Source organism: Neofelis nebulosa, chromosome 13 (assembly GCF_028018385.1).
Source record: "Neofelis nebulosa isolate mNeoNeb1 chromosome 13, mNeoNeb1.pri, whole genome shotgun sequence".
In the NCBI taxonomy this organism is placed as follows: Eukaryota; Metazoa; Chordata; class Mammalia; order Carnivora; family Felidae; genus Neofelis; species Neofelis nebulosa.
In genome coordinates, this window is record NC_080794.1 from 86773194 (window position 1) to 86797107 (window position 23914).

Here is a 23914-nt window from a genome sequence, read left to right on the forward strand (position 1 = left end):
ACTTCTCTCCCCAGCAGTTGTTTACTGTCATTGTCTACTTTCCCTCAATTAGAGTCCTGGACGATCCCAAGTACTTCAGAATCGAATACAATGGAGTCACCCTGATGGCAGAACATCTCAGAAAGTTCTGAGGATTCAATCTCCCACTCAACCCTACAGCTTTTAATTCCATTGCTCGTTTTTCTTCTTTCAAAAGAACAGAGACAAAAAAAAAAAAAAAAGACTAGGGTATTTCCTGTTCTTTGGCTCACCTGTTCACACGGAACTCCCCCCCCCCTGCCCTCTCACGGGGCCCTTGGGAGAAAAGCCTCACTATCTCACACTAGTGGCTGCTTTCTGTAGTTGGGTTTTTTGGGTTTTTTTTCCCACCTAGACTGGCAGCAAGCAGTCTAAATGGAGCCCTTTCATGCCTTCTCAGAATTAGAGAAGATGATGACTTGTACTTAGTGAGGAATAGCAAACTAGGGTCCTCGACGGCTGGAGAACAGAATAATAACAACAACACGAACCATAATAATACACAACAGAGTGCTTAACAAGTGCCAGGCGCCATGCTCAATGCTTCATGGGCGTTGTGGGATCTCCATGGCAACAGCAGAAGAAAGGTACCACTGCCATTCTAGGGGTGAGGAAACGCCATTCTTAGAATTCTGCTTAACGATGGCACCAATAATCGTAAGATAAACAACGAAGCGTTACTGAGCCATCTCGACGAGCCAATCTCTGCCCTCAGCACTTTTCGTATATACCACTTTCTTCAACCCCCACAAAGGCACCAGATGAAGGGACTATTATCGACTTCATTTTGTCTATGAAGGAATCCTGGAGCAGGTAAGAGTTCATGCAAAGTCAGAATTAAGCAATGGCAGTCAGGCTAAAAAAATCTACATTTACCTGAGTCAGGGCCTCAGCCCTCACCTCCCTGCTGCCCCAAGAGAATATCATCCATTTAATGAAGATGCCAGAAGTTGTAATGGAAACTTACTACGGTCACACACACACACACACACACACACACGCTGACTGATTTCAGTTACAGACGTACCAGACTCAGCAAAAGTAAAGTGGCAGAAAGCAGATCAGTGGCTGCCCAGGGTGGAGCTGGGGGAAGGTGTTAAGCACAAAGGGCACGAGGGAAATTTCTGGGTCATGATTTGATGCTGGTTACATGACTGGATGCATTTGTCAAAACAAAATGAACTGTACACGTATAGAATGTATGAATATTAATGTATGTAAATTGTACGTAAGGCTGAATTTTTTTTTTCAGTATCATGAATAACCTCCAATTTAGCTTAGACTTTCAAGTCAACACAGAGTGAGTGAGAGAAAAAGACAGGGACCCTGACCTCAGAGATCTCATCTAGTGACAGAGAACCATCTTAATGCATTTAAAAATACAAGTTAGGGCAGGGGCAGCTTCACAGGCGTGAGACCCAGGCAGCGGGCACAGGGACCTACACTCAGAAGGGCCACATGTGGCTTTGATGTCACCATCTTGAATTTCTTTTAATTGTGGTAAGATATACATAGCATAGCAAGCGCCTAATTCAGCAGAACTAAGTACATTCATCAGGCTCTGCGATCATCACCACTGTCTGTCTCCAGAACTTTTTTTTTTCATCCCCACAAACTGAAACTGTGCCGCTAAACAGTGATTTCCCACTCTCCCCTCCCCACGGCCCTGGCAGACAGCTGTCTACTTTCTGTCTCGGCGAATGTAACTATTCCGGGTACCTCGTGAAAGGGGAGCCCGTCGATACGTGTCCTTTGGCAGCTGGCTTATTTCACTTAGTGGAACATCGTCCAGGCCCATCCGTGTCGAAGGCGGGGCTGCCTCTCGCTGTGTTGATGATGTCCTTTGATGTACACAAGTTTTTCATGTTTGATGAAGTCCAATTTATCGGGTTTTGTCCTCTGTAGCCAGTGCTTTGGTATCGCCACTTTGAGTTTTTAAATAATTTTATCTTTGAACTTGTGTTTTGTAAATGAAATCCCAAGGGACGGGGAGCACACGTGGGAGCAGAAGACAAGTCAAAGGTGTGTGTTTCCTGATTTCCTTGCTGCCCTGGGCACAGATGGCACTCGGGCGTCCCTCACGCACAAAACTCTGGTGACCCCTCACTCCGGTCTGAGTGGCTAAAGTGAACAAATCAGGAGACTACAGATGCTGGCGAGGATGTGGAGAAACGGGAACCCTCTTGCACTGTTGGTGGGAATGCAAACTGGTGCAGCCGCTCTGGAAAGCAGGGTGGAGGCTCCTCAAAAAATTAAAAATAGATCTACCCTATGACCCCGAAATAGCACTGCTAGGAATGTACCCAAGGGACACAGGAGGGCTGATGCATCGGGGCGCGTGTACCCCAATGTTTATAGTGGCACTTTCAACAATCGCCAAATTATGGAAAGAGCCTAAAGAGTCCATCAACTGACGAATGGATAAAGAAGTTGTGGTTTATATATACAATGGAATACTACTCGGCAATGAGAAAGAAGGAAATCTGGCCATTTGTAGCAACGTGGAGGGACCTGGAGGGTATTATGTAAGTGAAATAAGTCAGGCAGAGAAAGACAGATACCATATGGTTTCACTCTTATGTGGATCCTGAGGAACTTAACAGAAGACCATGGGGGAGGGGAAGGAAAAAAAAAATTTAGAGAGGGAGGGAGCCAAACCATAAGAGACTCTTAAAAACTGAGACTAAACTGAGGGTTGATGGGGGGTGGGAGAGAGGGGAAAGTGGGCGATGGACATTGAGGAGGGCAGCTGTTGGGATGAACCCTGGGTGTTGTATGGAAACCAATTTGACAATAAATTTCATATTAAAAAAAAAAACCTCTGGTGACCCTACCATGCATGGAAGTTCAGCTGACCGCCCCAAGAGGCCACACTTCCCACTGCATTCCCCAAATGTGGAAAGAAGGCAGTGGGTTTCTGGGAAACACGAATGACCAGGCAACCTTATCATATCCTTTTTTTTTAATGTTTATTTATTTTTGAACCAGAGAGAGCACTAGCGGGAAAGGGACAGAGAGGGAGAGAGAGAGAGAGAGAGAGAGAGAGAGAGAGAGAGAGAGAGAGAGAGAGAGAGAGAGAGAAGATCCGAAGTGGGCTTTGCACTGACAGCAGAGAGCCCCATGTGGGGCTCAAACCCACAAACCACGAGATCATGACCTGAGCCAAAGTCAGACGCTTAACTGACTGAGCCACCGAGGCGCCCCTCTATCATGTCCTTTCTTACTCATGTTACGTCCCCGTGTTAGCCACCTGCTTATGCTGGAGATGATGGCTCCCAAGGAGAGGGAGAGACAGGGCTCTGATATGTCCCTTTTCTCTCAGCCCCTCCTCACTCAGCAGACAACTGGAGGAGTGTTGGTCGAGTGAGATTATATCACAGAATGAGATAAAAATTTGAGTTGATTTTTGCAGTGTTTCCATTGTTCTAGTGAACGTGAGATAGATACATACATGCATGTGTGAGATTAACACAATAAAAACTGTGTCATTTCAGTGATTCCACATATGAGTGAAGGGCTTTTCTATTTGTGTTAGAAATGGCATTAGGCAGGGACAACTGGGTGGCTCACTCAGTTAAGCGTCCAACTCTTGGTTTTGGCTCAGGTCATGATCTCAGTGGTTCCATAAGCTCGAGCCCCGCATCGGGTTCTGGGCTGACAGCACAGAGCCTGCTTGGGATTCTCTCTCTCCCTCTCTCTCTGCCCCTCCCCTACGCTTGCTGTCTCTGTGTCTCTCAAAATAATAAACTTTAAAAAAAGAGAGAGAGAGAGAGAGAGAGAGAGAGAGAGAGAGAGAGAGAGAAATGGCATTAGGCCATATAAAGATGAACATTAAAATTCATGGAAATAATTTAAAATCTTAATTTTTCTTCACTTACGCCAACATTCAAAAGCACGTTAAAAACCATCAGGGCAAATCAAGAGAGAGACAATGGAAGGAAGGAAACAGACATACTTTTGCACCCTATTTCCCCCCGCTGTTCTAACATGAGGACCACGCATTCATTTTACCCTGGCCCCCACAAAGTACATAGTCACACCTGAGAGAGTGGCCATATACCATGGAACTATTTCATGCAAAGTCTTCATATTCTTGTTTCCATTTGCTCCTAGGCCCCTCTTTGCACATCCATCAACCGAGACCCCGTCCCTTCGGCACACGTGGCCCGCGTACCACCCCCTATAACAGGTGTCTTCCAATGCTATCCCAGAACCAAGTGCTGAGAAGCCAGCAGTGGCCAAAACTCATTAGTGAGGAGTTGAGCACATTTGTAGCTAAATGATGGGTGTTGTGAACTTTCTGTGACCAGAGGGCTGGATCAGAGGCATCTGACCCCCATCAAAGAGCAGCCACTTAGCACTAACCCACTCGCCGCTGGAGGCAGGCTGCTTTGCTGGGAAGATGCTTCTTGTCTTCAACAGAAAACGGCAAGCGATCTGTTGTCTACTTGAAGGAAATTTGTTTCTCCAGCAAATTATTATTCCTAAATTCTACATGCTTTCCAAGGTACTTATTTTTGGAGCTGTCTTAAAGTCCGTTCTGGATGGAGAAGGAGATGAATTAGAACCCCCGAGAGAAAAAGAATTTCTCTATTTGGAAAAGGGTGATGAAACAAAGGACCTCCACTTTGGACCTTCACTCGGGCTACCTAAAGCCAAGGTCTGTCGGTCTCTGCAAAATGAGCGAATCTGTAAGGAGCCCAACAAAGGAGATTTTCTGCATCAGAGAAAGACCCTTGCATGCACAAAGCCCTCACCTGTCACCTACTCTGGCCTCAGCTTTTCATCTCAAACGCATCTCCTGCATTTTTGTTTATCCATTCACCCTTGTGCCCATTCAGTCAGTCGCACAGGGGTCCCACAGTGTTCTACGTGACCTGGTGCTGGGGACACAGGGCTGACCCAGAGCAGATCAGAGACACCTTTCCTCGTGGACCTCCTCCTAGACAGAGGCTCCAACCTATGTGCCTTCAATTCCAAGGCCTCCTTCAATTTCCTTTTCTCCACAGATACAAACATTTAAAATATAGTGTAGCCAGAATGCTAAGACAGCCCCCAAGATTCCCACACACATCCCACACATTCTCTTTCCTTTCAGGGTGAGTGGAGTCTGTGATCACAATGGGTTCTCACTTCCACAGTGAAGTTATATTATATGGCACAAAGGGCTTTGCAGGTAGAACTAAGGTTGCTGATCAGCTGACGTTGAGTTAATCAAAAGGGAGATTATACCAGGTGGGCCTGACCTAATCAGGTGTGTCTCTAAAAGCAGTCGGAGAGATTCAAAGCATCAGATTGTCCTTGTATCCACGAGAAAGCAAACATGTTGTGAGCTGCCTGTGGCTGCAGCCACGTGGCAAGGACCTGAGGACAGTTTCCAGGAGCTGAGAGTGCCAGCTGACAGCCACCAAGAAAATGGGGACTCAGCCCTACAACCACAGGGAACCGAAATCTGACAAGAATCAGTGATATCAGAAGAGGCCTCCGAGCCTCAAATGAGACCACAGCCTTGTGTGACATCTTGACTCAGCCTGGAAAGACCTCGGTGGAGGGGCTGGCCAACCCACCCCAGCACATCTGATCGACAAAACCGTGAAATAATAAATAGGTGTCATTTTAAGCCACTTGTGTGACCATTTGTTTTGCAGGAATAGCAAAAATAATACAGATAGCATCTGTCAGATAGTTTTTCCCTTTCCTGATAGCCCATCGGAGCTGAAGCGATCCTACACTAGGTTGACATTATCTCAGCCATAAGTAAATAAGCAAACTGCCTCAGTTAATTACACGTGGTGACCACAAGGAAACAGACACATCCCTTGCACTGGAGAACCCTGATTGATAATGCTGTGACCACCACTGGGAAACAATGAAATATACAGTATTTATCAAGGCATGGGCCAATCTTGATGATGGCCTCTGCTAATACGTATACCTGACAAAGCGCTGACATGCGTCCCGTTAAAATTGGAAAATTTTCAGCCATTATTCCTCCAAATCATTTTCCTGCTCTCACCCCCTCCCCACTCTGAGATTCTAATTGTATGTGTGTTGGATCTCTTGATATGGATGTTATCCTATAGGTCACTCAGGCTCTGTTCTCTCTCTTTCTCTCTCCCTCCCTCCCTTCCTCACTCCCTCCTTCTCTCCACTCATTTTCTTCTCTATAAGTTCTGTTTGGTTCATTTTTAATCATCTATTTCTCTCCCCATAAGTTCTGTTTGGTTCATTTTTTACCATCTATTTCTCTCCCCATGATGTGACATGTTTCCATAAACCCCTGAATTTAAAAGCAAAACAACAGACCATGATTGAACCCCACATCGGGCTCCTCACTGAGCGTGGAGCCTGCTTGGGATTCTCTCTCTCCCTGTGTCCCTCTCCCCAGCTCATGCTCTCTCTTATTCTCTCTCTCTCTCTCTCTCTCTCAAGTAAAAAAATAAATAAAAATAAAGGGAAGACAACAGTCTTATAACAGCTTTTTAAAAAATCCTTGCCTGTTAATTCCATCACCTCTGTCATTTATAAATCTGTTTCTATGAATCACGATGTCTCCTGGTTACGTATCATGCTCCCCTGCTCCTTTGAATGTCTAGTAAGCTTTGTCTGGATGCTAGATATTTTTAGTGTTATATTATCACTTGCTGAATTTTGTCATAATCCTTTAAAGCGTGCTGAACTTTGTTCTGGCAGGCACTTAGACTGCTCGTGGAGGAGCTCAAGAAGTGCTTCTAACATTGTTATAGGATGGATCTAGACTAGCCTTTACTCCGGGGCTAATTTAGCATACTTTGAAGGCCTGACCCATCTAGGATCTCTACCGAATTTACCCTGTACTCCATGAGGTCTCTCCATACTGGATGGTGCAGAACTTAATGATCCATTGCCCTGAGTGAGCTCCAAGAAGCGTTCATCTTCTAGCTTCCCAGTAGCTGTTCCTTCCTTGTGAGCTGTTCTTTGGCCTCATGATTTCTCACAGCACAGGCTAGTTTTTAGCCACAGACCCAACTTCCCCAACTTCTGAACCTCTTTCTCTGCCTGGCTCCCTCCTCTCAGGAACTGTGCCCTGCAAATTCTAGCTGCAATTCTAGACCACTGGGCTCTGCTTAGGTGTGGTCCTCCTGTGCCACTATCCAGGAACTGCCCATCTTTCAGCCTGAAATGTCTTCTCCACCTGTGCCCCACATTCTCACTCTCCCTACCAGTCATAGGAGATGCCCAACCTTCCGTGAAGAACATGCCCAAATGTCTCCTTCCCTGGGCATCCTTGCTGAGTTCTCCGGACCCACAGCTCAGTGTAGACACCCTGACTCGGCACTCACTGGGGTGGCTGCCTCCCTCACCAGCATGGGCAGGAAACCTGCCTTCTGGACCGCTGTGTCACCAGCACCTAGCACAGCTCCTGGCACAGAGTAGGTCCTTGATAAATATTTTTTAAAGCAGATCAGCCCAATATTTCCTCTTAACCCACCGGAAAGGGACCTGACATGGGACAGCACAGAGAGGAGTGAGCACCCATGAGGGACCGAAGGACCAGAAGAAAGTGCTTGGCGAAGAGCTGTAGGAGGGGAAGATTCCTATAGCAGAGGGAGAGGTGTATAACTGCCTCTTACCGCCCAATCCCAGCACAGTTGGTTTTGTCCACGGTCAACCCTGAAGACCCCTGGGCTCCCACCCTCTGCTGTCGGGACAAGTGCAGCTCCCCCATATCCCCACTCCCCAACACCACGCCGGAAGCACAACCTCAGAGTGGGACAAAACTGATGTGGACCCTCCTTCCGCCTCTCCTGTGTCCCCGTGCAGCCTGCATCAGCTATCAGGGCTCACAGAACTTTCTCTTTGGAAAAACAGGGCTCATGTGCCTTACACAGCTGTGGTTGAGGATCAATGAGGCAATTCAGGGACCAAACAACGGCCCCTTTTGTTCCATCTCTGTCTCTCAGTGATCCTGGCACACAGCGGCCCAGCCGCTCTCCTCTCGGACCGTGCCTCCCCTCACCCACTCCGTGCCCCTTCGCTCCTGCCTTCTCAACACAGGCGAGTCCCTTGGACTTCTTGGTTGTTTCCTTGGTTCATACGGTTAGAAAATAACAGTCTGGACATTCCAGATCACAATTTTAGACCTGAATTGGAATCACCTGGATTTCATGTTAAAAACAGAGGTGTTTCTGGACCCCACCATTCCCAGAGCCCAGGGATATACCTTCCTAGAACATTCTCCTGAGGATCCTGGGGGACACTAAAGTGTGAAGGCCATTCAGTCCTTCCTGGGGTGGCAAACTCCTTTCCCGCCTTGCAGATCTTCTAAGGGAGGGTGCAACTTACATGGAAAATGCCCTGTTAATCCTTCTTGCCTCAGCCCCGGCTCGATCGGGCAGGAAGCAGATGTGTATGGACCCACATTCTCAGTAGTCTCTGGTCAAAGGGGGAATTTGCAGCTGACCGCAGAACTAGGTGGGTTCTGAGTAGAAACTGTACATTCAGCTCAGGGTCAATTTGCTGACTGATGTCTGAGTTGCTTGGGGAGTGGAGGGTACCCCGAGCCAAGAGCACAGAAGGTCCCAAGTCCCTGTCACCTGGCACTCTGAGCGTGGGGAAGAAGGATTGCGGGTATTCACCCCAATGTAAATAGGACTGCTTGCCAGGAGCAGCATCCTCAAAGCACCGGTTACAGTTAGGTTGGTCCCAGGGGCCACGTCTTGGTGGCGTGACCTTGGCGCAGGGTTGGGGATGGCAGAAAAAGGCATGTTGGAACTTGAACAGCCACAACTCACTGGTATGGAATGCTGCCTCTCTGCTAGACCGGAGGCTTAGCCCTTTATATGACGTCTTGTAATCCCTACAGCAAACCTATGAGGTAGATCTCCTCATGGTTCCACGAACATAGATGGGGAAACCAAGGCTCAAAGATGTCAACAAAATTTCCAAGGTCACTCATCTTGCAAGACCCCAGAAAGACTCAACCCAACGCCCTGACACTTAGCCACACCACCCCGTTCATCTTCCATCAGCCCACCTTTGCTTTGGCTGAGACGTGGACGTGGGGCCCCACCCATGCCCCATTTCCTGAAGGACGCTGGCCACAACAGTGTCAGATCTCAAGAGACTGCAGGTGTTCTGGATCCAGCTGCACATCATCGATAACAAAACATTCAGAGCGAAGCTAGTTTGGAGACCTCATCAGCACATGTGCTTCCTGATGCAACAAAACTGATTTCAGCCCTCGGACCCCTTGTACCTCCCAAGAACCTTGCCCTCTGATGTGCAGCCTCCCATTGACATATGCAGGGAGGGGCTGGAAGGGTGGGCAGCACTGAGACCCAAGGGTGGTCGCTTCATCATTTCCCTCTTCCTGCATTTGAACGGAGACTACCAGCCACTGTCAGTGGAGGTGAGTCGTTGAGGCTTCCGGGAGGAGCACCAAGGATGGGCTCAGGCAGGAAGCGGGTCCCGGAGATGAGGCAGGGGGTCCTGATCTGTCGATGGGGTGGCAGAGCTAATTGAAATGTTTATTGTCCTGGGGCACCTGGGTGGCTCAGTCGGTTAAGCATCCAACATAGGCTCAGGTCATGATCTCACGGTTCATGAGTTGGAGCCCCACATCAGGCTCTGTGCGGACAGCTCGGAGCCTGGAGCCTGCTTCGGATTCTGTGTCTCCCTCTCTCTCTCTGCCCCTCCCCTGCCTGCGTTCTCTCTCTCTTGTTCTCTCTCTCTCTCTCTCTCTCTCTCTCTCAAAAATAAATATACACGAAAAGTTTATTGTCCTTTGTCAAATGGCCTTTTCTCAACCCTTTTTACATGGAGAGTTCAGTGGCTTCACTATAGCCAGAGCCACCAGCAGATTAATCTGGTGAAAATCTCATGTGGAAGCCAGGACTACAGGAAGAAAAATGAGATTCTGAAGACTCCAGTCTGCCTACACCTCTCCAGCTTGGTTGGGAAAAGGTAAATCATTTTGCCCCCCTTGATAACTGTGAGAAGAAAGGGAATGTTTGTTTTACTTCCTGTCTTATCTCGCTGACTGCTTCATTCCCTAAAGAAAGTGATCTTGAAGCCCAGGCACTGAAAACTTGAGTATTTTCATCTCCTATGACCTACGGGCTCACCCCAACCACTGGAAAACATTCAGCAAAGCCCAGAGTGGCATTTCTCGAAGCCAGTGGGACATCAAAACCACCCAGGGAGACACTGCTTCCAGCCACGATGGAGTAAACAGACAAAGGCTATGAGGCAACAGCATTCAGACACTGGATACAAAGCAATGGGGGTCTGCAATCCTGGATGGAGGGGACATGAGAGCAGGGAGCCCTACGACTGTCCCCACCCAGCGGAAGCTTCCAGGCTGCAGAGCAGAAAGGGTAAACTTAAGAGAGCCCAGGAGCCTCACTGAGTGGAGGAGGCAGAGATCAGGACTCAGAGAAGCTGAGGCAGCCAGAATTGGGGGGCTAAATGCTGAAAAGGAGTGACCTGCAAGGAAAGAAGAGTTCTGACAACCAGCAATGGGTCCCTCTAGCCTTTGGCCGAATACCGTTCTTCGCATGCTTGAGGGAAAACCTCACGAATCCAGAAAACGAATTACCAGGAAGTAGTAGGTCAGACACTTCCGGGACTTAACCCAGAGCTGGAAACAGTTCACATTCCTACTGGCCCTGGTGGAAAGATCTCGCATACACAGGACATTAAGTAGAGTCCTTGACAGTGGGGCTAAATTAGCCCTAGACCAGGGCTGGGCAATTCTCGTTGGTGTTGGCAGAAGACTGTCCCGGATGCTGTAGTACATTTAGCAGCATCCCTGGGCTCTACCCAGAAGGTACCCGTGGCATCTGCCCCAAGCTGTCTAAACCAAAGCGTCTCCAGACTTTAACAAATATCACCCAGGGGAAAATCATTACCGACTGAGGACCAATACTCTAGACTAAAGTCTGCTGAAAGTAAGCCTCAAAAGGATCTGACCATTTTCAAGTAACTTGACCTCATGCCAGAACAAAGTTCAATGCTCTTTAAAGGAATACAACAAGATCAGACACCTGTGCTGGGTCACAATGGCCTTGGCTGGGCTATAGACATGTGTAGTTTCTTAAAGTTTACCAAAAAGATAAGCTAAAGAAGATGTGGTATGTATACACAATGGACTATTACTCAGCGATCAAAAAGAATAAAATCTCGCCATTTGCAACAACGTGGATGAAACTCGAGTGTGTTATGCTAAGTGAAATAAGTCAGTTGGAGAAAGACAACTCACATATGATTTCGCTCATTTGTGGAATTTAAAAAACAAAACAGATGAACACAGGGGAAGGAAAAATAAGATAAAAACTGAGAGGGAGGCAAACTATAAGAGACTCTTAAGTACAGAGAACAAACCGGGGGTTGATGGAGGGAGTTGGTTGGGGTGATGGGCTAAATGGGGGGTGGGCATGGAGAAGGGCACTTGTTGGGATGAGCACTGGGTGTTGTATGTAAGAGATGAATCACTGGCTTCTACTCCTGAACCAATATTACACTGTATGTTAACTTGAAGATAGATAGATATAGATAGATAGATAGATAGATAGATAAGATAAGAAAAAATTAAATTAAATTAAAATTTAAAAAGCTCACCATAAAAAAATAACCCAAACGTCTATTGACAGATGAACGGATAAAAATATGTGGTATTTACATGCAATGGAATATTATTCAGGCGTAAAAAATGAAGACAATCCTACCATTTGTGACAACATGGATGAAACTCGAAGACATTATGCTGAAATAGGCCCGTCACAGAAGGACAAATGCTGCATGATTCCACCCACATGAGGTATCTAAACTAGCCAAACTCACAGAAGCAAAAACACAGGATTGTGGTTGCCAGGGGCCGAGGAAGGGGCAACGGAGAGGCTGGCTGAGAGGGTAGAAAGCTCCAGTTATGCTGGACAGTCCATCCAGATGCGTAAGTGCAGAACTCTGCCATGCCACGTTGCGCCCGTGGTTAACGGCGTGGCATTACACACTTCATGGTAAAAGAACAGATCTCACGTTAAGTATTCTTACCAACAAAAAACAACAAACAAAAAATTAACATGCAGAAGAACACAAGGAAATATTTCGAGGTGATGGGAAGTGATGGGTATGTCTATTACCTTGATTGTGGTAATGGCGTCACGGGTATAAACGTATGCCCCAACTCATCAAAATGTATACATCAAATGTGGGCAGGTTTTGCATACAAAAAAATCAGTTTGCCATGATTCTTATATGCGGCCAGAATTGAGCATCACTGCCAAATCCAAAAAAAAAAAAAAAAAAAAAAAAAAAAAAAGCTAAGTAGGAAGATAAAAATAATAGAGGTTTGGGAAAATCTTGAAAAGTATGGCCAAAAGGCGATTACCAAATATGGAAACTTTCTCTGGCTCCTCTAATGATTAAATGTAAGAAATACATTTACAGGATGAGACTTGGCTTGCATGCCCCAGCGTGTGTCTGTCATCAGAAAGTTCTCCACAACCAATTAGAAGATACAAGCACATGTCCGAATTCCATATGGTTCCCTTCCCGAATCAAGTGGAAACCATCCATGCTCTGCTTTTGCAAGGACTCTCCGTCAGAATGTGGCCGTGCCTGCAACACTGACAGCAACCAGAGCTCAAATTACTGAGTTCTGGCTATTTTCATGTCTGCAACTTACCAGGTATCTAAGCAGGGAGAGAAGGACCCTCTGTGTTTTTAATAGTTTGGGGCATTCTGGAGTCAGCAGGGACCGAGGCTTTGCAAACCAGGATCTCCAGCACCCTCACCGCCATCTCCTTCGCATCCTAGTTACCTTTCGGACAACGGATCGGGTGTTTGTTCCTATTACAAGGCAGATTAAGTAAGGGCATGAGTGGCTAGACCATCGCTGGGACAGAGCTAGGCTGATTCACCGCTTATCTCGGAGGGAGGAGAGGCAGCGTCTCCAAGCATTAACACAGCCAAGACCAAGGCCACGGTTTTAAGGAAATGCCAGTTTCTGATGTTAAACTCAGCTCCAGCAGATTTGTGAGTCTTCACTGGAGGGACTTGAAATCCACGAGATTTTTGCAGAAGCAAAATTTCCAAAACTTATTTTTACTGGAGAAGCAGCTAGTTTCTTTAACCTAGTGTACCTTTGTGCATGGAGAGCTCATTTTAGTGACCCTCTTCATCTCCCCCCGCCCCCACGAGGTACTTTATGGTCACAGTCCAGGCAGATTAACTGATGGCCTTGGAGTTGGCAAGAGAGAATGAATGGGTGGCTGGGGCCAAGTCTAACAGGGCCCAGAGGCTGTTAATTGGGCTCTCTCATCAGTTCAGCTTGGAAATTGAGCAAGGAAGTTGACTTCTTCCTGGATCTCCTAAACTAAATGATATTGACATGCCCTAGTGGGAAAAAATATGAATAGTTCAATGGATATGGAATATTTTAAATCGTGCAGTGTTTGCTTCTAACAGAGCAGATCTCGGAAGTAAGAAGGGCAGGAGGCATGGATCCTATGTTGGTTTTCAAACGTGGCCTGCCCTTGAACAAAGAGGGCCCTGCCCAGACCGCTTCCCAAATCATTCTAGACACAGTGAGGACCACCCAGCTGAACAGCCTGCTGGCTGTGGGAAGGTCTCGGACTGAGTTTAATGTAAGATTTCAGACTCCAGGTTACTCCCGAGCAGTGGGCCCACAACTTCCAACTGTTGGCTGTCACTGGTAATTGCAGGAGGGGAAGGCGGGGGTTGTTGGGGCCACAAAAAAGTGGCGGCTGTGACTGTCAGTATACTTAAAGCGTTCTACAATCTCCTGCAAAGATGTACTTTTCCGCATTGTTACCTTCAGCGTTGCTATAGGAATAAATGAAGTTCTATGCATAAGAAAATAGGGACACAAGAGTTGCTCTTTGTCATTTACGGTTTAAACTAGAGCCAGGAACACTTCTGTAAAATGCATGAGGATATCATTCAACAAGTTTTCCTCTCTCTGGAGGACTGAAAAATAACCTCAATGAAAATCATACAATGATAAAATTCTGTCCCCATCCGATTAATTACTTGTGAATAATAATATCTCTGGTTTCTTTCAATTATATTCTAATTGCACACCTTTTGCTCTGGTTGATTGGGCGATGAACTAATGAACAACTATTACTGAATTTAATTAACACCATTATTTCTGTGGCCTTTATATCTCTGTTGTGAACACGGAAATTCACAATCCCAGGGCTGGAACTGGAAGAAGCCAGCCTTTCACCCTGCAGAACAGGTTCTCGCATTGCCCTGGAATAAGGAAGCCCAGGGTGGGGAACAAAAGATCAGGGGTATTTGCCAGCATTCATGGCCAGGCCTTCCTAACAACAGCATCAACATTCAGAAAGGCTACCGTTTGGTAAAACATTAGTAATTTGCATACTGCGTTTATCAAAAGAGGTAAGTAAGCTCTATAGGAGTCAATTACAATGGCATTCGTGATGTATTCCATGTACAATAAAGAGCTGTCAGATTTCATGCGTGTTTACTTTCTGAAAAGATAACCGCTCGTGGCTTATACTAGCTTCGGAATGCAAATATGTCTCAGAGCGATGGGTCTGTCTCACTTTGACATTCTAAACTCCAAACTTCTCCTTTTTTTTCCCCCCACAGAGTAGCTTCTGTTTGAAAATTAGATCTCACCCTGGGAAAAGAAAAGACCATTCTTACAGGCCTAGCTTAAATCATTCTATTTTAATTCGACCAAGGCAGGTCAAAAGATGTTTCTCTGCATAACACACAGAAAACAAACAGGAATCTGTTTTTAAAGACAGGGGATTACTAACTCACAGAAATGTACCGCAGTTTCTAGACGTGGATACAAATGAACTCGGTCACTATTAAATGTTGGCAAATGCGGATGTGTGTCCTGTGTAAATCACTCATCCGATACGCGTCCCCCTTTCCCAAACTCAAAGAGATGACCGCCTCTTCTCCGAATTTGCTGGGGAACACTACAGACAGATGATGAATTTATTAGACCAGATACAGCACCTGAACTGTCTGCTGGGGAGCACCTCCAGGTCCTCCAAATTAGGTTGTGTGCCCACCTTCCCACCCAGGTTCAGCCATACCTCATATCTGCCAGCTGTCTGCTCGGCTGTCTTTAGGCCTTGGTACATACGGATGACGCAAACTTTGGCTCTTCTCTGGGAGGGGAACCACTTACTCTTCACGAAATCCATGACCATCACATGGTTTTTCAACTCTGTACTAAACGCTTTTATCTGGAAGGTCCGATGCACGGCCTCTTCCCCGTGGCGGGTGGCAAACCCCTTCTGATGACTTTTGGTAGGAATTCCAGAGTGCTGCATGATACCCGGAATCTTGTGACTTCAGCTGGCGAGCCTGGCAAACACAATTTTCTTTGTTTGATCCAGGTATCGAGAGCAGCAGGAGGGACTCGGGAAGGGCGCTAGCTGGGATGTCTCCCGGTGTTTCCAACTCCAGACCTGGTTGTGCCCAGATCCCAGCTGCCAAGCGTGCGGGATGTGTATGTGGAAACCTTGAGGGCGACCTTTACGTGCCTTAAAAATACTCCGTCTGGCTGCTGTCCGTCTGTCTCTGGTGCCTCTATCTGTGTTCTCAGGTCACTCAAAGTCGTCTCTGATTTCAAAGACACATTTCTCTTTCCCGCTGGATTCAAGTTCTGCGCGCAGAGCTCGCCGGTTACTGCGAGGTTCAATGTGTTCTCAGCGTCAGACCCCTCAAGTCCAGATGAATTATTTACAGGACTGTACAAAGGACCCAGGAGTGATGGCTGCTGCTTTTTAGAATTCCTGCCTTGTCTTACCGGGACCAAAAGGAACGAGCGCAGACTCCTGCCGACACCATGAGTGACCTCAGCCCCGGAGAAGATAAGAAACACGTCCCGGTGAAGAAGAGAGCCGGACACAGAAGGAGCGACGGCTGCAAGCAGGCATTGGAAGGCAGTGCTCTTGTTAGGAAGCACTGTGTCCCTGGGGAGGGGGGGTGGTGCACTAGCTTAGTGACGGCTCTGGTCCCAAGCCAACCACGCAAAGTCCCGTCACCACCCTGAGCCTCAGTCTCCGGTGAGGAAAATTGGGATAATCGTACGTGCCACTCACAGGGATGCTGGGAGGCTCAGGTGGGCAAGATCGGGGGGACAGAGCAGTGGGTCACAGAGTCACATAGGCTTCATCTCCAAAGTGTGGTTGCGTGCTTTCTGCACAGTTCTCTCTGTACATAGAACGTAGTGAAGGTTTACACGATGCTGAGAATCATTGGCTCGTGAATCATTTGGCAATGCAGGTGTACGATGTAGTCCTTTTCCATCTCACTCCGTGTTTTGGGACCACTTCTGTTAACGCAGTAATTCAGAGGTGAAAATTACAAGCCTCGGATCAAGTGTTGGGCCAGGAGAAAACTGATGACAAGCACGGTGGCCGTGCTCCATGCACAGCACCCTCCTCTGCAGGGGACTGACTCCCTCTTGGTTTTCAGCACAGATGCCCCTTGAACAACCCTCCAGCCCCACCTGAAAGCTGTGGGGGAGGCCGAATGCAGAAGTGACTCCAAATGCCTTTCCTGAGACAGAGCATCAGTCCCTGGCCCAGGACCACACCCCCTCCTGCTGCAGGCAGGGACTAGCACTTAGGCTGGGAATGCCAAACATCCACCTTTTGAGGCAATGGGAATGTGGAAGCTGAGAACGAAAACAAAGAAGGAGAGGGAAAGACTTTAGAGATAATGGAGTCCAACCTTCCCCTTTGAGTGTGAACATAGCAGACCTGCAGACATTCACTATGATCCACACGGTGAAGTGGGGTTTACTGTGCCTTAAGCAGAACACTGTGGGTTCTCCCTGTGGTCCTCCCAGGGACATCGATAAGACTGTCCAGTCCCAACTGATGGCAGCGTGATTCCCACGCAAAGTGCCACACGCCAAGATTCAAGCCTGAGAGTCATGCTGGACAGTCCACAGTGAGTCACGCCATGGGGCGCCATCTTAGATTTGGAAGTTCCATGATAAAGACAGCCAGGGAAGAAGTTTGAGCAATAACGAAAGAAAACTAAACAAGGGCAGCAGGGGAAGAGGGCATCTGCTTAGTTCTCTGGGGGCTGTGAAGGCCATTCCTAGGTCCAGACAGTCACCATTTGAACCTGCTCGTGCTGATGCCTATCTGCTCCACCCAGCCATTCTCTCAAGCCTGGAAGGAAGGAAGTGAAGAGGTGAGGAAGGAAGGAAGGAAGGAAGGGAAGGAAGGGAAGAAGAGAAGGAAGGGAAGAAGGGGAGGAAGGGAAGGATAAAAGGAAGGAAGGAATAAAGGAAAAGGAAGGATAAAAGGAAGGAAGGGAAAGGAAGAATAAAAGTAAGGAAGGGAAAGGAAGGATAAAAAGGAAGGAAGGAAGGAAGGAAGGGAGGAAGGAAGGAAGGAAGGGAGGGAGGGAGGAGGGGGGAGGGAAGGAAGGGAAGAAGAGAAGGAAAGGAAGAAGGGGAGGAAAGGAAGAAGTGAAGGAAAGGAAGGAAGGATAAAAGGAAGGAAGGAAGGAAGGAAGGAAGGAAGGAAGGAAGGAAGGAAGGAAGGAAGGAAGGAAAAGGAAGGATAGAAGGAAAGGAAAGGAAAGGAAAGGGAAGGATAGGATAAAAGGAAGGAAGGAAGGAAGAAAGGGAAGGAAGGGAAGAAAAGGAAGGAAGGAAGGAAGGGAGGGAGGGAGGGAGGGAGGGAGGGAAGGAAGGAAGGAAGGAAGGAAGGAAGGAAGGAAGGAAGGAAGGAAGGAAGGAAAAGGAAGGATAAAAGGAAGGAAGGAAAGGAAAGGAAAGGAAAGGAAAGGAAAGGAAAGGAAAGGAAAGGAAAGGAAAGGATAAAAGGAAGGAAGGAAGAAAGGGAAGGAAGGGAAGAAGGGAAGGATAAAAGGAAGGAAGGAAGGGAGGGAAGGGAGGAAGGAAGGAAGGAAGGGAAGGATAGAAGGAAGGAAGGAAGGAAGGAAGGGAAAGAGGGAGAGGGCAGGGGGTGGAAAAAGGGGAGGGAGGGAGGAGGGAACGAGAAAGAGTCTTTCTAGGAGCACAGCATTCCAAAGGACCCTGTGTGATGCAGAGGCCACCGAACTGCCCATCTCACGGCCTTGAGACCAGCAATGAGAGGTTTGCTGTCTTCCCTGGGTCCAGAGTTGTCTGGCTCTAGTGACAGCCGCTTGCCACAGGCAACGCTCCCTGGGGCCCTAGAGACTCCCAAGATCTCCGAGGCTGGCCTGTGGCCTGCCAAGGCCACAGGCAGGATCTGGGCTTCAACCTGCCACTGCAGCCACAAGAGACAGCCGTAGCGTGACCTCGTGCAGGTCTCCAGAATTCCTGGCCCACAGCCCTGGCAGGAAACCTCAGGACCGTCAGATCCGAACCCTCCTTACGCAGAGCAGGAAGCAGAGGCCCAGAGGGAAGGAACGAGCACGGCTGGGGGATGGGCCCCCAAACTAGCCTGGGATTACAGACAAGCCCCCTCCCAACAGCCTTCGGTCCCTTCGTCACCAAGCTTCCCGGCTGCTGTGGCTTCGCTGCAGGTGAGGGCCCAGGGATCCAGACTGTCTGTGGACAGAGCAGAGAGCCGCCCCCAGCCCGGGACGGGCCTCCCCAGGAAAGGTAGCGGGCGCTCTGCAGAGGGAGGCCTCCTCCCGTCTGGGTGCTGAGCAGGGTTGGGGAGGGGGGGCTCACACCGCCCTGGACCCTTGGAACCAGCATTCCTCATCCTCACCGGGCCCCTCCCCGAAGTCACTACCGCACTGCCCAGAACACCGTCTCTGTCTCTTTGGGCTTCTGTGAAGACGGAAGGAGCTGGAACACACAAAGTGCTCGGGACAGCCTGGCACTGGACCTGAGCTCCACAAATACCAGCCGTGATCGCTGCGAGAGGGCAAGTGCTTTCAAAGTGGCCAAGAGCCGGGAACTTTCCAGAACGCTCGCTGAAAAGCGGAGGAGCGGCGGCTGCCCGAGCTGCGCCCAGCAACGCGCTCCTTCCCGCTCCCCAACACCGGCCTCGGCCCCCTCACCGGCTGTAGAAAATGGTGAAAGAAACTACTTACTATGATGTTTTGGGGGTCAAACCCAATGCCACCCAGGAAGAATTGAAAAAGGCTTACAGGAAATTGGCTTTGAAGTACCACCCTGACAAGAATCCAAATGAAGGAGAGAAGTTTAAACAGATTTCTCAAGCTTATGAAGTGCTCTCTGATGCGAAGAAAAGGGAATTATATGACAAAGGAGGAGAACAGGCAATTAAAGAAGGTGGAGCAGGTGGTGGTTTTGGCTCCCCCATGGACATCTTTGATATGTTTTTTGGAGGAGGAGGAAGGATGCAGAGAGAGAGGAGAGGTAAAAATGTTGTGCATCAGCTCTCTGTAACCTTAGAAGATTTATATAATGGTGCAACAAGAAAACTAGCTCTGCAAAAGAATGTGATTTGCGACAAATGTGAAGGCCGAGGTGGTAAGAAAGGAGCAGTAGAATGTTGTCCCAATTGCCGAGGTACTGGAATGCAAATAAGAATTCATCAGATAGGACCTGGAATGGTTCAGCAAATTCAATCTGTGTGCATGGAGTGCCAGGGCCATGGGGAATGGATCAGTCCTAAAGATAGATGTAAAAGCTGCAATGGAAGGAAGATAGTTCGAGAAAAGAAGATTCTAGAAGTTCATATTGACAAAGGCATGAAAGATGGCCAGAAGATAACATTCCATGGTGAAGGAGACCAAGAACCTGGACTGGAACCAGGAGATATTATCATTGTTTTAGATCAGAAGGACCATGCTGTTTTTACTAGGCGAGGAGAGGATCTTTTCATGTGTATGGACATACAGCTGGTTGAAGCACTGTGCGGCTTTCAAAAGCCAATATCTACTCTAGACAACAGAACCATTGTCATTACCTCTCATCCAGGTCAGATTGTCAAGCATGGAGATATCAAGTGTGTGCTGAATGAAGGCATGCCAATTTATCGTAGACCATACGAAAAGGGTCGCCTAATCATCGAATTTAAGGTAAACTTCCCTGAGAATGGCTTTCTCTCTCCTGATAAACTGTCTTTGCTGGAAAAACTCCTACCTGAGAGGAAGGAAGTAGAAGAGACTGATGAAATGGACCAGGTAAAACTGGTGGACTTTGATCCAAATCAGGAAAGAAGGCGCCATTACAATGGAGAAGCGTATGAGGATGATGAACATCACCCTAGGGGAGGTGTTCAGTGTCAGACCTCTTAATGGGGCCAGTGAAGAACACTGCTGGCATTTTATATGCAGTAGTGAACGAATGAAGGACTATAATCATAGCTCACTACTTGCTATTATTGTTTTTGTTTTAATATTCAACTATAGTAGTGTTTTAAAAGTTAAATGAAGAATAAAAAATATAAAAGCTCAAAAAAAAAAAAAAAAAAAAAAAAAAAAACAAAGTGGCCAAGAGCCAGGCACCTTCTTTTACCCAGGCGGGAAGACCGCTCGGGGGAAATAGGACGCCAACCGGACACGGGAAGACCCACATTCCAGGACTCGCTCCACCAGGCGGCCCCGATTCACCCAAGCGGGGAAAGGAGGGAGCATCCCTGGGGCAGACCCGTGTGACAGCACCGCGCAGGGCAGTCAGAGGTGTGTGAACACTGTGGAAAGTGTGCGTACTTGGAAGCCATTCAGATGCAAGTGTGTCGTGAAGGATGAGAAAACAGCGGAAGGAGGAAGTGCCAGGCACAAAGGCGCATGGAGCTGTCACCCAAAGGACAGAGAGCCAGTCACATCTAGCATCACAAGAGAAGGACATCCGACAGTGTGACGCCGTCTCACGCGCCCGTGTGGCCCAGAGACACCGGACACTTTGGTCTGCCCAGAGCCCCGCGCCATGAGCTCTCCCCCCAGCCCCCACCCCGCAGGAGCCGGCCCGTCTAAGAACAGTGTGTGTCTGACCTCAGTTGACTCGCTCAGGGGTGTGCACCAGGCCAGACGGAGCCAGTCAGAGTCTGTCCTGGAGAGTCTTGGGTCCCGGAACCGAATAAGAGTGGTGGCTGAGGCCACAAGACGGCCCACATCAGCCACTGCTGGAGGAGACGGCAGGTGTCCAGATGGCTCCGGAGCCCTGGTTCCCGCCTATGGGTTCACTGAGAATCTCCAGTATCTTTTTGCTTTTTAAGTTTATTTATTTGCGAGTGAGACAGAGAGAGCACCAGCGAGGGAGGGGCGGAGAGGGAGGGAGAGACGGAGAATCCCAAGCAGGCTCCGCACCGCCAGCGCGGGGCCCGACGCGGGGCTCGAACTCACGCAACTGTGAGACCATGACCCGAGCGGAAACCAAGAGTCGACTTGAAGCAGCTGAGCCGCCACTGCACTACCTTCTCCGTTAGGCTTAAGCTATTCGAAGTGAGTTTCTGTCACTTGCAACCAACAGAGTTTGGGTCAAGTCTTGGAAGTGAATTCATTTATTAAACAAACGCATGCGACGTGCTTGCGTGTGCCAGGCTCCAGACACAGGCAGACAAAACGACTGCACAGGCTGCTGTTTCGAGGAGCTCGCTGCTCAGCACCCAGACAGACACCTCCACAAGCAGTTCCTCGCGGCCCTGTGAGCGCTTGCCAGGAGGGGAGGTTTGCACCACGCTGATGGAGACCCAGAGAAGCCCTCCCATAGGGAAAGACACGGCACGAAGTCTTGAAGGAGCAGGGATGTACCGCTAAACCCCCGTGGCTGGCCTTACGTGGGCCAAAGTCAACTGCAGGACATCACTTTTCACTTTTAGTTCATACGTCTTGTCATAAAGCACATGGCCAAAAATGGGGAAGCACTAACTGAAACCATATTTACTGCAAATAATCCCCCCGCTCTGGAAAAATGACTTTCTGAGTCTTTAGCTGTGTTTTTGTTTCCTAAACCAAATAACTCAGTCAACTATAAAAGTTAGATCTCTGACCTTATTAATGTCCTGCAGAAATTCTATTTAATTTCCCTAAATTGGTCCCTGGGGTGACTGACTAAAACTGAAACATTGTTAGCAATTGCTATCCAATGACACCAAATCAACATAAACGAGCCTTGAATGTGTTTAGTGTTGAAATATATGTGAAATTAATCTCTTATTTCTCCCTTGCCCCTGATACAGCATATGCAGGGCTGCAGAGGATGTGCAGTGAAGTATTTAAATAATGAATTATTCAAAAAGAAAAGGAACTGCAGGTACCTGATGCCAGAAATTCATGCCTGTGAATTCTTAATCTGTTCTCCAATGGGATTAGCATTTACGACTATGAAAGATGTCCTAATTATGCAGAGTTTCAGAGTTGATTTTCTGCAGGGCCTGCGCAGATCTAAAAAGCATTAGGCAACAATAAAAACAGATGACTATGAATTTCTGAATTCATAATTTGGTTTCCCTTTTGGGGGAAATGGCATTTTTATTTATGGGTGCTTCACTCATCAGGTGGGAGCTGAAGTTTTCTCTCTTCTCAAAGGCGCCGCGCCTGCTCTAAGCGCATCTAAACCACCGTCTTTTCAAAACGGATGTGTGCAATTCACAGGGCTGCCGTACATATGGCTGATGCAGGGTGTCTCCTCTGATTTCCCATCCGCTGGGTTCTAGGACAAAACAGAAGGTCTGAGAACAGCTGATCATGGGATCTTGCGCCTTTTAACCCAGTTAGGAAGGGACGGCACAGCACGTTGGCTTGACGAATGTCATCCCCTTGCCACATCACTCAGCTGGCTGGGCTGGTCACAGCACTGCGGACAGCGGTGGAAAAAGTGTACTCATCTCAGCGATCAGTGATCGGTGCCCGATAAATATTTGCTCAATGGATGAATGAAATGACAAGGTGCCAGCTACCTTTTCTTACATGCATCCCTTTTCCTTGTCCATAAATGGAAGACATTTTTTTTTCTTCTCCTTCTGTAGATGATGCTGGAAACCGCGGTAATTCGATAGGTCTGCCAGCTTTCCGAGGTACGGTGGCAAAACCAGGGAGGAAACAGGAGCAGTGGCCCAAACCATATTGCCAGTTCCCCCACAAGGCTCACCTCCTGCCCCTTCGGCAAGCGATCGGTAATCATTCACTTGGTTCAGCTCTGCGGCAACTGCCCTGATTACGCATTCAAAGCCACTTCTAAAACCAAAGCAACCCACCTTCAGGGAGAAATCATATGTCCCTCCTTCAAGCTCACTGAAAGGGGTACATTATTTGAGGACAATGAATGGCACTGTCACGTTTTGTCTCCGATGTCTGAGCAGATTTTGAATAAAGGGAATCAATGACCTTGTTGGAAACTATGCTTGATTTCAAAGCAATATTTTGGCAAGCAAGAGTGGGGGTGAAGATTATGGTTGAGATTTTAAGGAAGCAGCAAACTCAATTTGCTATTTACATCCTGGGGCGATTTTACCCAAAAGGAAAACCTGGAGTGTTGGCCACCTGTCACTGCCCTCCCACGAGAAATGGAAGCCAGCTGGGGCTGTGGGCAGCAAATGGCCGAGTCTACGGCTGTGACCTGAGTGCAGACACTCGACTTTCTCCATGGGTACTAGTTGCCAATGCACTCACTGTTATTCTTGGCCATGTTTCTTTCCTTGCATGAATTAATTTTTCAGTGAATGTGTTGAACAAATTCTTGAAATGCAGTATTTATCAGTAAAATCCCCAAGCCCCAGAGGAAACCACAGGACTAACACCCACCGATAGTACAGTTTCGGCCAAACCCCCAGATTTGCCCAGATCCCCCCCTGCCACTGGGGCAGCGGGTAAGTGGCTGCTTGGGTGGCATCCAGATTCTCACCCTTAATGGAGAGTGGCAGGTACCTGTGGGCACGAGGCCCCAATCCCAGGCCTCAGTTGGCACTCGTTGAAAGAGAATGGCCTTCTACCTGCACACCCACCTGTCAGTCAGGCTCATGTCCTGTGCTAG

General features: G+C 48.1%; 2 protein-coding genes and 1 long non-coding RNA gene across 4 annotated transcripts in view; 2 read left to right on the forward strand and 1 right to left on the reverse strand.

Annotated features, from left to right (window-relative positions):
- Positions 1 to 23914, reverse strand: part of C13H10orf90 (chromosome 13 C10orf90 homolog) — a 266729-nt gene that overhangs the window by 202893 nt on the left and 39922 nt on the right. For both annotated transcript variants that reach the window (XM_058698098.1, XM_058698097.1), the window contains exon 3: positions 15102 to 16693. In XM_058698098.1, coding sequence (XP_058554081.1) covers positions 15102 to 15341 — 240 coding nt within the window. In that variant the 5' untranslated portion in view covers positions 15342 to 16693. The remainder of the gene's footprint in view (positions 1 to 15101; positions 16694 to 23914) is intronic.
- On the forward strand, positions 657 to 22432 carry LOC131493554 (uncharacterized). The gene is made up of 3 exons (XR_009252740.1): positions 657 to 831; positions 11652 to 11818; positions 22122 to 22432. It is a non-coding gene; the product is annotated as an uncharacterized LOC131493554 (long non-coding RNA).
- LOC131493551 (dnaJ homolog subfamily A member 1-like) lies at positions 18991 to 20392 on the forward strand. Its single transcript, XM_058698105.1, has one exon. It carries the CDS (start codon positions 19045 to 19047, stop codon positions 20236 to 20238), a length of 1194 nt encoding a protein of 397 aa, XP_058554088.1. The 5' UTR covers positions 18991 to 19044; the 3' UTR covers positions 20239 to 20392.

Coding starts and splice junctions, on each gene's coding strand:
- LOC131493551 (XM_058698105.1), top strand. CDS start 19,045: ATGGTGAAAGAAACTACTTACTATGATGTTTTGGGGGTCAAACCCAAT.